At 64.0% G+C, this 15221-nt stretch overlaps 1 protein-coding gene across 3 annotated transcripts; it reads left to right on the plus strand.

The window, feature by feature from the left end:
- The first annotated feature begins 537 nt into the window (after nt 1-537).
- On the plus strand, nt 538-14937 carry KIAA0100 (KIAA0100 ortholog). Of its 3 annotated transcripts, none has more exons than XM_042791437.1 (39): nt 538-790; nt 1657-1786; nt 2058-2104; nt 2389-2551; nt 2631-2749; nt 3125-3185; nt 3391-3589; nt 3747-3870; nt 4337-4461; nt 4547-4614; nt 4709-4857; nt 5100-5218; nt 5460-5623; nt 5740-6004; nt 6110-6315; nt 6481-7576; nt 7826-8017; nt 8097-8299; nt 8379-8497; nt 8573-8793; nt 8931-9121; nt 9208-9307; nt 9375-9577; nt 9918-10212; nt 10351-10508; nt 10635-10841; nt 10963-11062; nt 11259-11441; nt 11704-11825; nt 11904-12059; nt 12142-12263; nt 12354-12534; nt 12614-12700; nt 12804-12914; nt 13001-13136; nt 13382-13506; nt 13850-13927; nt 14038-14172; nt 14372-14937. In XM_042791437.1, the coding sequence occupies exons 1-39, from the start codon at nt 720-722 to the stop codon at nt 14552-14554; spliced, it is 6714 nt and encodes a 2237-aa protein (XP_042647371.1). In that variant the 5' UTR covers nt 538-719; the 3' UTR covers nt 14555-14937. The 3 variants fall into 3 exon arrangements, with proteins under 3 accessions (XP_042647371.1, XP_042647370.1, XP_032860060.2); XM_042791436.1 differs by having other exon boundaries at nt 539-790; nt 13850-13951; XM_033004169.2 differs by lacking the exons at nt 538-790; nt 2058-2104 and having other exon boundaries at nt 1421-1786; nt 13850-13951.
- Nucleotides 14938-15221: the final 284 nt, after the last annotated feature.

Genomic DNA, 15221 nt, shown 5'->3' on the forward strand with positions numbered 1-15221 from the left:
TCCCGGTGCCGGTATGTGTGTGTCGCCCCCCCCCCCCCTCAATCCCGGTGCCGGTATGTGTGTGTCGCCCCCCCCCCCCCCCCAATCCCGGTGCCGGTATGTGTGTGTGTGTCCCCCCCTCAATCCCGGTGCCGGTATGTGCGTGTCGCCCCCCCCCCCTCAATCCCGGTGCCGGTATGTGTGTGTCGCCCCCCCCCCCCCCCCCAATCCCGGTGCCGGTATGTGTGTGTGTGTGTCCCCCTCAATCCCGGTGCCGGTATGTGCGTGTCGCCCCCCCCCCTCAATCCCGGTGCCGGTATGTGTGTGTCGCCCCCCCCCCCCCCCAATCCCGGTGCCGGTATGTGCGTGTCGCCCCCCCCCCCCCCCCCCATCCCGGTGCCGGTATGTGCGTGTCGCCCCCCCCCCAATCCCGGTGCCGGTATGTGTGTGTCGCCCCCCCCCCCCCCATCCCGGTGCCGGTATATGTGTCCCCCCCCGCCTCAATCCCGGCGCCGGGTGCCGGTATGTGTGTCCCGTGTGTGTCGCCCCCCTCAGTCCCGGCGCTGGCCCCGGCGGGGCGCTGCCGCGCCCGGTCACCCCGGGAAAGCGCCGTTCGGCCCCGCCCCTCCCAGCCGCCACTCCGGGTGCGCGGGCGGGCGGCCCTCACGGTCGGCGGCGGCGGGAGGAGGAGGAGGAGGAGGAGGAGGAGGAGGGAGACACACACCGGGCCGGGGGCCGCCATGCCGCCGCCGCTGCCCGCCGTGCTGCTCGGCCTCGTCGTCGTCGCGCTGCTGGCCGGGCTGCTGGCGAGGTTCGGGCCTGAGGGGGGGGCCGGGAGGCCCGCGGGGAGGTGGGGGGTGTGGAGGGTTTGGGGGGTGGGTGACAGGGCTTGGAGGGGGCCCACGGGGCTGGAAGTGGGGTGACGGGGCGGGGGAGGGGGGGTATAGGGGGGCCTGCACGCGTTTGGAAGTGGTGACAGGGCTGCTGGGGGGGCCCTCGCAAGGAAGGGCCCGCGGAGGGGGTTTTTGGGGGGGGGGGGGTTCCGCGGGGGTTTGGGGGGTGGTTGCAGGATTGGCTGGGGGGGTGTCAGGAGGGGAGGGGGCCCACGAAGTTGCGTGGGGGCTGCCGGGGTGTGGGGGGGGCGGACCCGCGGGGTTGGGGGTGAGGTGTCAGGGGTCTGGAGGGGGGAGCAGCAGGGGTTAAGGGGGGGCAAAGAGGGCTTGGGGTCAAGGGGGTGCCAGGGGCTTGGGGTGGCTGGAAGGGCTGGGGGAGAGGTGTTGGGGTGTGGGGGGGAGCCTGCAGGGGTTTGGGTGGGGGTGGGTGTCCTAGGGCTGGAGGGGTGATATGCAGGGAATTGGGGGGGGGGGCTGGGGGGGGTGCGGGAGGGTGCCAGGGGCTTGGGGGCTTACAGGAGTCCAGGGGAGGTTGCAGGGGTGGGCATGGGGTGTCAAGGGGGTGTAGGGGTCGAAGAGGGTCCTTGGGGGGGTGGGGGGGGTGTCAAGGCTTTAGGGGGGTGACTGCAGGGTCTCTGCCCCAGCTTGGGGCACCCGTGGTGGTGGGGCCAGGCCCTGGGAGCTCCTCTCCAGCGGTGGGTGCCAGAACTGGCGCTCCAAGGGCAAAGAGGGGTCCCCAGCCCCGGCGGGGACGCTGACCCTGGCCTTCTGCCTGTCCCCACAGGTGGCTGGCGTGTCGCCTGGCCGTCACCTGGTGCCGGCAGAAGCTTCATGCGGAGCTGAAGATCGGCTCCTTTGGCTTTTTCTGGGCCCAGAACATCAGCCTCAAGTTCCAGCGGGAGCAGCAGACTGTGGTGGGTACCTGGGCGAGGGGTGGTCGCCGGCAGAGGAGGGCAGGCAGGGCGGCTGCTCCCGCTTCCAGGCTGGCAGCAAATCCCTGCGGCCAAGGTCCTGTTGCGCAGCCCCGTAGCTGGTGCCATGCTCTTCCTCCCATGGCCAAATTTGGGGTTTTTGGCTGCTCCCTGCATGATGCCAGGCATTGGGAGCAGAGCAGGAATATCGGGACGAGCATCACAAGGCAGAGCCGGGTTGTTTCTTCTCTAACTTACCTGTGTGTCCTTGCAGGAGATCGACAATGTCTGGATCTCCAGTAAACTGAGCCGGGAGTTGCCGTACGTACCCCCGCCCCAGCTCCCTCCTTGCTCTCTTGGGTGGGCATGGCTCATCCCTGGCCCCGCTGACTGCGTTTCTGCTGCCTTTACACCTTCTGCAGTCCTTATTTCCCCATGGTCTGCTCTGTGTGGGAAGGAATCACATTTCTTTGAGGTGGCAGTGTCTTGTGGATGCCTTTGTGCTAGCCCTGCATGTCCTCAGGGTGGGGGTATCCCTGATGATGGGGCTGGGTGCAGGCCACCTGCAAGCTCTTGTAAGAGTAGCCTGTGCTGTTCTTCTACAGGCGCTACTTTGAGCTGTGTTTTGGTGAGGTGCGAATCCGCACGGATCTCCAGAAGGGCCCTGGGTTCCAGCCATCCATCCCGGAGGCTCCCAGAGAAGCCGATGGAAATGAAAGCAGAGCAGACCTGACTCTTAAACCCTCCCTGCTGAGGCTCCTTAGCCAGGTGAGGCACTGGCTCAGTGAGAGGCTGTTGCGGGCTGCGCTGCTGTCGGACATCCCTCACAGTAGCACCTTCCCTCCAGCTCTTTTCCATCCACATGGACTCCATCAACATCATGGTTCTGCACGTGGCCACCTCAGAGTCTCTCTGGCACATCCAAGCCAGCAAGACGCGTCTCCTCCTGAATGGTGATGGCAAGAGGTAACACTGTGCTTGTGTCCTGCTCTGCTTCCCCGGCCTGGTCTCGGGTCCCAGGGGACTGGGAGGCTCCTCCGACCCCAACCTGGTGCCTCACCTCTCTCCATCCCACTCAGCAGCATCCCATGTCACCTGTGATGTGACACACTAACCTCCTCCGAGGCCGATCTGGTCCCTTTTCCCTTCATGGGAAGCTCGAGTTGTGTGATCTCCAAATTATGAGTTGCTATGCTGTGCACAGCGCAGGAGTTAGGGTGTGCTCTGCTTTTAGGGTAACTTGCAGCAAGGACTTGGTGTCCCTGTGTCCCACAGAAAAGAGAGGGCAGGTTTGGTTTGGGGACAGCAGGGCCCACATCCTCTGTCCTCTGCTCTCCTCAGCCTGACCTGCGAGGTGAGCCTGACAAAGGTGAACAGCAAAGTCCTCCGGAGCAGCCAGCTGGTGAGTGCTGGGGAAGGTGCTCAACACTTCAAGCCTGAGCACCAGCTCTCCAGGGCACCCCGAGGACCTGTTTCAGCGTGTCCCTGGGGCTGGGCGGTGCTGCAAGGCTCTGGGCTCCGCACCGTGCCCAGGGCTTCACCTGCAGCGTCCACTGGCAGGGAGTTGGGTGACTCCCTGTGCACTCCTTGCCCGTGTCCCCGTACAGGATGACACCTGCCTGGCAGAGCTGGCCCTGGCGCTCTCCCTCTCGCTGGAGGTCAGCAGCAAGCGGCGGCTGGTGGGCGTCAGGCTGCGCGTTCAGACGCTGCAGGCAGAGCTGCACGAAGGGCTCTTCTGCAGCCCGCTGCTGCACCACGTCACTGCTGGGGCCCAGCGCAGCAGCACGGGGGAACAGCCCAGTGCAGGTTAGGGACAGGGACAAGCTCTGGGCAGGGCAGGGGCTGGCAGCCCCCATACTTGCACTGTAGCCAGAGGAATTTGGCTGTGCCATCACTCCCTCCTGCTGCAGCGTGTGGGGGTTTGGGCTAAAGCCTTCCCGCGACTCCATGTGTCCCTTTTCAGGCCCAGGGGAGCCCCTGAAGTCCCTGTCTCTGCTGAGCAGGGACACGCTGCAGCTCGTCCCCAGACGGGTGGAGGTGAAGCTGGAGAACACCAGCATGGTGCTGTCTATGAACAGCCAGAAGAGGTAAGGAGGCAGGTTGAGGGGGAGGCTGTCCTAGCCCCGATTAGCGCTTGGGACATGGACTTGGGGACAATTGTGCCATTCCCTGCTTGTCCCCTGCTCTGCCAGACCACAGAGAGCAAGTCCTAGAGCCCACCCCAGTGCGAAGGACTGAGCTTGGCCTGGGGCTGGGCTCCTGGGGAAGGAGGGGAAGGCACGTGAGCTGGTTCTCCAGTAGGACACCCTGATGGGATCCTCTGCTGATGGGATCCTCTGCTGATGGGATCCTCTGCTGATGGGATCCTCTGCTGATGGGATCCTCTGCTGATGGGATCCTCTGCTGATGGGATGAGAGCACTGGGCTGGGCTGCAGCTGGGCACTGGCTGGTGTCTTTGTGCCAGCGTGCCAGTCAGCTGGGGATGAGAGACAGGGAGATGGAGGACATGACTATGCAGTTCCCTTCTGGCAGTGACTTCCTGCTTCTTACAGACACCTCACCTGGAGCCTGAAGCTGCTGCAGTTTCTGTATCAGCGTGAAGAGGAGCAGATCCCACTGCGCAACTTCACACCCACCTCAGACCTGGACCAAATGAGTGTAGACCTCCAACTGGAGGGCAAGTAGCCAGGAGGGTGCCCATGGGACAGGGCTGCCATCGCTGCCCTCCACCACCCCTCACTTCTGCTCCTGTCTCTCCCCAGACGGCCTTCTCTTGTCCCAGAGCCGCCAGCGCATCGTGTGCCTCAACTCCCTGAAGACCAGCTTGCAGGTGAGTGAGCGCGGGGCACACTCCTGTCCCCCAGCGATGGCTGGTTTGGCTCCTGGTACGAGTTTTTTGCCACCTGGCCCTCTCCCTGCTCTAGGTCACAGCCATTGACCTCTCGGCTGCTGTGCTGCTCAACACATGCATCATCCACTATCGCCACCAAGAGTTCTCACACTGGCTGGGCCTGTTGGCACAGGAATACAGGTGCCGGGCAGTGCCTGCCCCCAGCCAAGGGCACAAGGGAAGGTAAACTTGGCCTTGGAGCAATCGCAGTTTGTTTCCTCTCGCTTGCCGCTCTCTGGCAGGGTGCCCGGGCACCCAGCACCTTCTCTTTCCTGTGCATGGCCAGTGGGAAGGGGACGCTGGTACAGAGGGTGGCAAGCGGTCGGGGGGCCCCGGTGGAGAGGACGTCCCTCTGGCCTGCTCCCCGCCAGGCCCCATGGCACGCGGCACCCCAGGAACAGCCCGTCCCTGCTTGTCCCGTGCAGGAACTATCCCCAGATCATAGCGCCTATCATCCTGTGTGCCTCACTGTCCAACGTCAATGTGTCAGTGCAGCTGGGGGACACGCCGCCCTTCGCCTTGGGCTTCAACTCCATCTCTGCAGGTACGGGCTGGCAGCTGGCACCAGGGTGGCTGCTGGGCTCTTCCTGGGGGTCAGTGGCTCTGCCGGAGAGGCACCAGGGTGGGAGTGGGGAGGGCCATGACGCCTCTGTGCTTGCTCATGTCTGTGTCTGGCCAGGGGCTGTGGCCCACTGCCTGGTTGTGGCTGGGTTGCCCCTTTTGGGGGCAGCTGAGCAGGCAGCAGCGAGCCCTGCCTGCACTCACTCCCTCCTCTCTGCCCGCAGACTACCAGCACCTGCGGCCGCAGAGCGTCCACCAGCGAGCAGTGCTGGCTGTGGACCACCTCTGCTGGCGCGTGGGCAACGACTCGCACATCCAGCGTGCCCCACATCCCCCTAACATGCACGTGTGGGGTGAAGCCCTCATCCTCGACTCCTTCAACTTGCAGGTGAGGGGTGAGCCGAAGGGGTGGCTCTTGGAGGGGGGGATGCCTGTTTGCAGCTCCATGTGGGTGGCATGGGGACATCCTGCAGCCTGAGAGGGATCGTCCCGTTTGTCCTGCAGGGCAGCTACAACCAGTCCCTGGGCATGTCCAGTGCCCAGTCGGACACACTCTTCCTGGACTGCACCATCCGGGGGTTGCAAGTGGAGTCGTCAGACACCTGCACCGAGTGCCTGGCCAGGGTCCTGCCCCTGTTCCGCTCTCAGCCCAGCGGAGCTGAGCTTGCCAAGCAGCCGCCCCCTGCCTCAGCTGAGCCCTGGGGGCTGCTCTGGAAGGTGGATCTGAAGGTGGAGGACGTGAACCTTTTTACACTCTCAGCCCTGGTGGGTAAGTAGCATCCAGAGTGATCCCAGATGTCTGGGATCAGCCCCGTGGCCAGAGGAACCTGGTGTGTCATGGTGTGCCTCCAGCACTGATGTGCTGTCTCTCTAGGCGCCCTGGAGCTGCGGCTGGACACACTGACTGTCCTGGGGAGTGCCGAGAGCTGCACGGTCAGCGTCCAGGGCATGGTGCTGGCTTTGGTGAAGAGCATCACAGACAAGATGCAGCCGTGCTGCAAAGCTCCTGCCATCCCCAACCCAGTGGCCAACCTCTCCATGCTCTCTGTCACCTACCACAGCAGCATCCGCTCCCTGGAGGTTGGTGTGGGCCTCGGGTCTCTGCTTTACCCTGTATTGGTGGCACTGGGAAAGATGGGGCGAGGGGAGGAATGGGTGGTACCAAAAGGTGCTGGAGAGGAGAACGGGCCTGTGCTGTGCTGGACCTGGCAGTGACTTGGTGCCTGTTTGCTCTCTCTGGTATAGGTACAGTGCGGCGAGGGGCTGGCGGTGCTATGGAGCCCTCCTGACCACATGCATTTGTACCATCACACCCTGGCCACCCTGCAGTGCCACGAAGCCTTGCGGAGTGCCCTTGGCCACAAGACACCTCCCTGCCTTCCCCCAGAGAGCCCAGCATCCCGCCCGGCCACTCCTACTGAGACACCAGGGCCCCTTCAGCCAGACGGGACCCCCCCCAAAAGACTCCTGTCCCTGTCACTGGAGCTGAGCTCTGCCAAACTCACAGCCTTTGTCTCTGAGGCCAACTACATCAGCCTGGCTGCTGAACGGACCTCTGTGAGCTGGCACGGCGGTGCCCTGCACGGCTACTGCCCTGAGCTGGCCGCCGGCTTTGACGGACACGGCATCTTCAGCTTCAAGGAGGTTGAGGTGAAGCTGCTGCCAGAGCTGGAGGAGGTCATCTTGCACCGCTGCACCTTCCCCACCCTGCGCACCCTCCGCAACCGTGGCTGGGCCTTCTCCTTCGCCAGCGTGACCATCGAATTCCCCTACCAGTACGATTTCTCCCGCACGCTGGATGCTGCCGTGGGCGTGCAGAAGTGGCTGAAAGGCCTGCATCGGCGCGGGCGCCCTGCCAGCACGGCGCTGCCCCCCGACCTCCTGCTCAAAGTGACCCACTTCTCCTGGGTCTTCCTGGATGACGTCTTCGAGGTCAAGTTACGAGACAACTATGAGCTGATGAAGGATGAGAGCAAAGAGAGCGCCAAGCGTTTGGAGCTGCTGGACGCCAAGGTGGCTGCGCTGCGCAAGCAGCACGGGGAGCTGCTGCCTGCCCGCAAGATCGAGGAGCTCTACGCCTCGTTGGAGAAGAAGAACATCGAGATCTACATCCAGCGCTCGCGGCGCCTCTACGCCAACACGCCCATGCGGAGGGCCCTCCTCACCTGGACCCTGGCCCACTTGGAGCTGGTGGCCATGGCTGACGAGTCCTTCCACGGCACGGAGCGTGTGTTGGAGCAGATGAGGGACCTGGACAACGTCAGCCCCTTTCCACCCGAGGGTCTGGAGATGGTCACCCAGTGGTGCCGCATGATGAAGGGCAGAGTTGGCAGCTTCTTTGGTGAGTTGCTCCGCATGGGGGTGCCCGTGGAAGACAGCACAGTGGCTGCGTGGCCTGGGCTGCCAGGACAGGGACCTGCTGGCACCATGGGATGTGTAACCAAGCAGGGGCAGTGATTTTTGGAAGTTCCAGGGCGTGGGAAGGAAGCAGAGATATGACAGGACAGCAGAGCCTGCCATGGCCTAGAGTGGGGGCCCGGGGCAGTGCCCCTTCGCTGCCCCACCTCTCAGCCCTTCCTCTGCCCTGCAGTGCGGATCCGTGACTACCCTCGCTACCTCTTTGAGATCCGGAACTGGCAGCTCTCCGGCCGGCTGATCGGAGCCGAGCAGTGTGGCCAGGCCTGCTCCCGGCGCCGCCAGGTCCTGAAGCTGGGGCTGCCCTGGGGGGATGCGACAGTGGAGAGGAACATGCCACCCTTGAAGTTCTACCACGACTTCCACTGTAAGAGCTGGAGGGACGAGGGGAGGGGACAGGGGTGTGTGGGACGTGCAAAAGGCTGAGCCAACCTCTGTGTCCCCAGCTGAGATCTCCCAGTACACCATCGTGTGGGGACCCTGCTGGGACCCAGCCTGGACCCTGATCGGCCAGTGTGTGGATCTCCTCACCAAGCCCTCAGAGGACCCCAGTGCCCCATTGCCCTGGTGGGACAAGAGCCGCCTTCTCTTCCACGGGGACTGGCACATGGACATTGAACAGGCCAACCTGCACCAGCTGGCCACCGAGGTGGGTGCTGCCGGGGTAGGGAGCAGAGCACAGCGTGGCGTCGGCTCACACCTGCCTCTCCCCATGCTTGTCCTTGCAGGATCCCTACAACACCACAGAGAACATGCACTGGGAGTGGAGCCACCTCTCCTTCCACTGGAAGCCCGGGCAGTTCATCTTCAAGGGCAACCTGGACATCAACGTTCGGACAGCCTCTAAGTGAGCGTGGGCCCAGGAGTGTGGGGGCTGCCACCAGTGCTGGGGGGTAACTGGGGGGTATCTTTCCCCATCTAGGTATGACGACTGCTGCTTCCTGCACCTGCCTGACCTGTGCATGACGCTGGACCTGCAGTGGCTGTGCCACGGGAACCCCCATGACCACCACGGCGTGGTGCTGCGCTCCCCCGAGTTCCTGCCCGAGGTGCCGGTGGGGCAGCAGTACGACTCCTACCGTGCCTTCCGCTCTGAGAACCTCAACCTCTCCATCCGGATGGACTTGACACGGCCCAGTGAGGGTGGGTGACAGCACCCCAGGGATCCCCTGGGGTGGACGGGGCAGGGCAGCTTGGTTTTAGCCATCCTTCTCAGTCCTGGGTTGGGTGCTGCCGTGTCCCTGCCCCGCAGCGCTGGCTGACGGCAAATATATTCCCAGAGCACTCCCAGCCCCGGATCCTGCTCTACAGCAGCACCCTCCGCTGGATGCAGAACTTCTGGGCCACGTGGACCAGCGTGACGCGTCCCATCTGCCGCGGGAAGCTCTTCAACAACCTGAAACCCAGTAAGAAGAAGCTGGGGCAGCATTACAAGCAGTTGTCTTACACCGCGCTCTTCCCCCGGCTGCAGGCAAGTCCTGGGGGTGGGGGGTCTGGTGTTGCCTCCCCGCTCTACCTGCGCTGGGCTCTCAGCCCCTGCTCTCCGCTCCCTCGCAGGTGCATTACTGGGCCTCCTTTGCCCAGCAGCGGGGCATCCAGGTGGAGTGCTGCCAGGGGCACATCTTCACTCGCGGCACCCAGCGGCTCATCCCGCAAGGTGAGCGGGGGCCCTGTCGGCAGCGCTTCCAGGCAGGGCCGGGCCCTGACTGTCCCCTCTCCCTCAGCCGGCACGGTGATGCGCCGCCTGATTTCGGAATGGAGCATCACGCAGATGGTGAGCGACCTGAGCCAAGTCACTGTGCACCTCATGGCCTCCACTTGCGACGAGAATGCCGACCACCGGCTCGACACCCTGGTGAAGAAAACCCATCTGCTGAGCCTGTCCTCCCTCACCTACCAGCGGCACAGCAACCGCACGGCTGAGGAGGTACCGCTGCGAACACACAGGGCATGGCAGCCTGGGCTGGCCTGATGGCATCCCCATGGGACAAGGGGACCTTGGTCTTTGGGTGCAGTGGCGGGGAGGGATTTGGCTGGAGAGGAGACAGACCCTCAGGGCCTCTTATCTCCCGAGCGCCTGGCCAAAGGGATGCCTTGCTCCAGGCACAGCATCCCTGGGATGGGTCCCTGCTGAGGGCACTGGGGTGTTCCCCTGGGCTCTGGTCCCCACGCTGTGCTCGCAGGGCTCCCAACCCCTGTGTGTGAGGTCCGTGGGCAGGGGCTGCGGGCGGCTTTGCCGTGCTGAGGCTCTGACCCTCTGCGCCCAGGAGCTGCCCCTGCGGGATGGGGACGATGGTTTCCACACGCACCAGCTGCACTTGGTGGACCTGCGGGCATCCTGGACCACTACCAACCGGGACATCGCCTTCGGCCTCTATGATGGCTACAAGAAAGCGGCTGTGCTCAAGCGGAACCTGTCCACTGAGGCCCTGAAGGGGCTAAAGATTGACACGCAGCTGCAAGCCAAGAAGCTGAAGCGGGGCCCACTCTCTAGCCACTCCGTCCCTGCCAGAGTGACTGTTCCCATCACCAGTGGCCGTCCTGAGAGAGCCTCCTCAGGGGGTGAGCGCGGCAGGGAGGGCAGCGCGGGGAAACCCACGGCCAGCGATGTGCATGCTTGCCCAAAGCCATGCCTGCCTTCACCCTGTCACCCCCAGCCAGCCCTCCGCAGCCTTGCACTGACCCATTCTCCTTCCCCAGGGGCCTACATGCTGCAGAAGCTCATTGAGGAGACCGACAAGTTTGTGGTCTTCACGGAGGAGGAGTCGGGGGCTAGCGAGCAGCTCTGCGGCATCGCCGCCTGCCAGACCGATGACATCTACAACCGCAACTGCCTCATCGAGCTGGTCAACTGCCAGGTACCTGCTCTCGGCCCTCCTGCCTGTCCCCGCACTCTCTGCTCCCCACGGCCTTGCTGTGAGAGGGGCCGTGCCTGCCCCAGAAGGGCTCGTCTGACCCCTGGGCTCTCTCCCCCCCCTCCAAAGATGGTGCTGCGTGGCGCAGAGACAGAGGGCTGCGTGATTGTGTCCGCCGCGAAGGCCCAGCTGCTGCAGTGCCAGCACCACCCCGCCTGGTACGGGGACACGCTGAAGCAGAAGACGTCCTGGACGTGCTTGCTGGATGGCATGCAGTACTTCGCCACGACGGAGAGCAGCCCCACCGAGAGGGAGCACGGGCAGCTCTGGCTGGAGGTGAGCAGCTGGAGGGGGCCGCGGTGGGTGAGCTGCGCGGGGCGGGCAGGCAGCGCTGAACAGTGTCCTGGCCAAGGCAGGGAAAGCAGGGACAGCCAGCGGTGCCTCCTTGCCTCCCCAGGTGAAAAATATTGAGGAGCATCGGCAACGGAGCCTGGACTCGGTGCAGGAGCTGATGGAGAGCGGTCAGGCGGTGGGGGGCATGGTCAGCACCACCACAGGTACTGCCCGCAGAGCCGGCTGCTGCGCCCACCCCAGTCCCGCTCACGTGTGACCCCGAGGCTGGTGAAGCTGAGAGCACCTGGCCTGTGCCGGGACGGTTCCAGGAGCTGGCTGATGCTCCAAACCCTGCGCCCTGGGGTCCCCAATGTGCCGGGGACATGGCACTCTGACTGTGGACCCCCTGCCTGTCCCCAGACTGGAACCAGCCCTCTGAAGTCCAGCAGACCCAGCAGGTGCAGAGGATCATCTCTCGCTGCAGCTGCCGCATGTACTATATCAGCTACAGCCATGACATTGACCCCGAGCTGGCCACACAGATAAAGCCCCCCGAGACTCCCGCCAACCAGGAGAAGGAAGATCTGCTGAAGAAGCAGGAGGGTGGGTGCATCCAGGAAGTGTGTCTCTGGGCTCACCCATGGGTGCCAGCTAAGTCCAGGGATGGTCTGTCTTGGCCCTGCTGAGATCAGAGGGGTGCATACAGGAGGGGTCCCCAGCAGTGCACCAGATGATGCTGGACATGCTGTGCCTGCTGGAGCCACCTTGGCTCGTGCCCCATCCCTCTCCATCTCTGGCTGGCTCCCACATGCATCCCATTCCTGGCCACGCTGAGGCCCTACTTGCCCTCTGTGTGTCCCTGCAGGAGCTGTGGATACGTTCACGCTGATCCACCATGACCTGGAGATCTCCACCAACCCCGCACAGTATGCCATGATCCTTGACATAGTCAACAACCTGCTGCTGCACGTGGAGCCCAAACGCAAGGTACCCACGAGGCTTCGGGCCACCGTGTCACTCGCTGCCCCCAGGGCAGTCCTAACTTTCCCCTGTCCCCGTGTCCAGGAGCACAGCGAGAAGAAACAGCGGGTGCGCTTCCAGCTGGAAATCTCCAGCAACCCCGAGGAGCAGCGCAGCAGTATCCTACACCTGCAGGAGGCTGTGAGGCAGCACGTCGCCCAGATCCGGCAGCTGGAGAAGCAGATGTACTCCAATGTGAAGGTGAGCCCGCATCCAGGCGGGGCTTGGCTCCCTGGGGTCCCTGCTCCGGGACAGAGGGTGCTGAGGGCTGTCTGTCCTTCAGTCCTTGCAGGATGACAGCAAAAACGAGAGCCTGCTCGACCTCAACCACCGGCTGCAGCAGCAGCTGAGCCAGGAGAAAGCTGACCTGCAGCTGGAGAGCGAGGAGCTGAACATACTGATCAGGTAGGGGCCATCTCTGGCTTCCCCAGCGTCGTGTCCCTCTTACTCCAGGGGGCACATTACCCCATCCCAGCCCTCCCCTCTCTGCTGCAGGTGCTTCAAGGACTTCCAGCTGCAGCGGGCCAACAAGATGGAGCTGCGAAAGCAGCCGGAGGATGTCAGCGTGGCCCGGCGGACTGAGTTCTACTTTGCCCAGGCACGCTGGCGCCTGACCGAGGAGGACGGGCAGCTGGGCATAGCTGAGCTGGAGCTCCAACGCTTCCTCTACAGCAAGGTACCGAGCCGGTCGGTGGCACGGCAGTTCCCCGAGCTGGGGCCTGGGGTGTGCGGGGCTGACGGGTCTGTGTGCGCAGGTCAACAAGTCTGACGACACGGCCGAGCATCTGCTGGAACTGGGCTGGGTCACGATGAACAACCTCCTGCCCAACGCTGTGTATAAGGCAAGCGGTGGCCTTGGGGAGCAGCCCTGCAGCCTGGGGACCCACGAGTGGCCTGGCCAGGGTGGCATCTCCTCACCCCAGCCACCCGGCCTCTTCCCTGCAGGTGGTGCTGCGTCCCCAGAGCTCCTGCCAGTCTGGACGGCAGCTGGCACTGAGGATTTTCAGCAAGGTCCGGCCACCCGTGGGAGGCATTTCCATCAAGGAGCACTTCGAGGTGCCGGGGCCAGGCTGGGAGGTGGCAGGGTCCCCATGGGGCACGGGCAGCATGTCCTTGGCTCTGACATACCTCTGTCCTCACAGGTGAACGTGGTACCCCTCACCATCCAGCTCACCCACCAGTTCTTCCACAGGATGATGGGTTTCTTTTTCCCTGGCCGCAATGTGGAGGAGGAGGAGGTGGGGGATGAGGAAGACAAGTCCAAGTTGGTGACGACAGGTGAGAAGCTCATGGTCACCCTCCTCCCTGTCACCCAAGCGATGTCCTTGAGTAGCTTTGGCCGTGTGACCAGGATGTTTGTGGGCAGCTGCTGGTGGGCCACGTGTTGAGGAGCAGGGACTTGTGGTCTCCCCTATGGGCAGGCAGCCGGGGGTTGGGGGAGAGCAGCAAAGCTGGGAGGGGTCTGGGTCACGGCTGTCGCCCACCCGGACACCAGCCACCGCCTCCCACCCGCTTTGTCCCAGGGATCCCCGTGGTGAAGCCGCGGCAGCTGATCGTGGCCGATGACTCGCTGGGCCCAGGGAAAGGAGTCGCTCAGGGACTGAACCGGACGTCAGGGGTCAGAAGATCATTCCGAAAAGCACCCGAGGTACCCGCTGCTGCCCTGAGGGGGCAATCCGGGAGAGCCCTGCTGTGGAGCCAGTCTGTTTTCCCTCGGCTGCAGTGCTGGGCAGCCATGTCCTCCCCTGCTTGCCTGTCCATTTTCTCCTGCTCTCTCCCACCAAGAGGATTTGCAACCTTTACAACCAAGCACCTGCACGCTTGATGTGATCCCAGCAGCACCTCATTTTCCTCACGCCATGCCAGAGCAGTTCTCGCCTCTCCCTGGTGAAGCAATGCCACGGCCTAGTGCCCGGCTGTCGCTTCCCATCTGGTTCCTGGCAGTGTCCCCTCTCCTCCCCTTCTGCTCACGGCTCCTGCTCTGTCCCCAGCATCCCGTGGATGACATCGACAAGATGAAGGAGCGCGCGGCCATGAACAACTCCTTCATCTACATCAAGATCCCGCAGGTGCCACTGTGCGTGAGCTACAAGGTGTGGGGCTGGTGGGACAGGGCGTGCTGGGGAGGGGGCACAGCCTGGGCCATTGTCCCACACTGCCTGACACCTCTGTCACCCAGGGTGAGAAGAACAGCGTGGACTGGGGCGACCTCAACCTGGTGCTGCCGTGCCTGGAGTACCACAACAACACGTGGACGTGGCTGGACTTCGCCATGGCGGTGAAGAGGGACAGCCGCAAAGCCTTGGTGGCACAGGTTCGTGGGACCCCATCCCGCAGTGCCCCCTTCCCTCTCCTGGGGCGGCTGCCGGAGCCGCTCTGCCCAGGACAGAGGGGTGACCCCAGGGCGGGCAGAGCGGGAAGCGGCCACGCTGGCTCAGAATCTCAGGCCCTCACCCACACTGAGGGGCCTGGGGGCAGCCGTGGGGTGCTGAGCCCCCTAAATCCTGGGGCAGGTGATCAAAGAGAAGCTACGCCTGAAGCCGGCGGCGGGCGCAGAGGCGCGGGGGAAGCTGGAGAGCAAATCGGACGGGACCATCCAGCAGCAGGAGGAAGACGAGAAGGCGCGTCTGCTCATCGGGCTGAGCGTGGGCGAGAAGAACCCCAGCAAGAAGTCGATCTTCGGCAGGCGCAAATGACGGCAGCACCCGGCAGGCCGGGAAGGGAGTGGGGTGCCCTGTGCTCCCCGCTCTGGAGGGGCACCCTAAGGGTGAGGGGGGGTGCCCACGCTGCTCAGCGGGGCGATGCCCGAGGCAGGGGTTAGCCACGCACAGGCCCTCCGCAGTCCTGTCGCAGTGGGGCAGGGGTGCAGCAGCATGGGGATGTGGGGCGCAGCGGGCTCCGGGGCCGTTTTGTTGGGGCACAGCCCCCTCCCCGTGCCAAGGGCTTCCGTGAGCTTCCCCCCTCCCTGCTGTGTGGGTGCTGGGCTCAGCCCTTGGGCCTGGTGAAGCAGCAGGATCGCTCCAGGCTGGGAGAAAGGGGAACGGGAGAGAGTTTAAATAAAAGAGTTTTTAATTTGGAACAGTTTTGGGCCAGTAGCTTGCTACTTCACCTCCCCATTCCTGCCGCAGTGTCAGGCTCAGTGCTGTCCCCCGCCCCCTCGCAGCTCAGCAGCACCCCCCCTCTATGGTTTCACCCCCTCCCCTTCCGAGGGGGTTGCTCAGGGCACCCGTTTTTTGGGGGCTTGGGGCTCCCTTGCACCATCTGCATCGCCTCATGCTCAGCCCTTGTGCTTGTCCCTCTCCGATCTCTGCTGTGAGCCGGGGCTGTGCATACCCCCACCGGCAAGTGGGGTGCAAAGGGAGG

Source organism: Tyto alba, unplaced genomic scaffold (genome assembly GCF_018691265.1).
Source record: "Tyto alba isolate M040663 unplaced genomic scaffold, T.alba_DEE_v4.0 Super-Scaffold_19, whole genome shotgun sequence".
NCBI classification, from domain to species: domain Eukaryota; kingdom Metazoa; phylum Chordata; class Aves; order Strigiformes; family Tytonidae; genus Tyto; species Tyto alba.

Coding starts and splice junctions, on each gene's coding strand:
- KIAA0100 (XM_042791436.1), top strand. CDS start 720: ATGCCGCCGCCGCTGCCCGCCGTGCTGCTCGGCCTCGTCGTCGTCGCG. Junction 2,105..2,388: donor AAACTGAGCCGGGAGTTGCC/GTACGTACCCCC, acceptor GTTCTTCTACAG/GCGCTACTTTGAGCTGTGTT. Junction 12,701..12,803: donor TGCCCAACGCTGTGTATAAG/GCAAGCGGTGGC, acceptor TCTTCCCTGCAG/GTGGTGCTGCGTCCCCAGAG.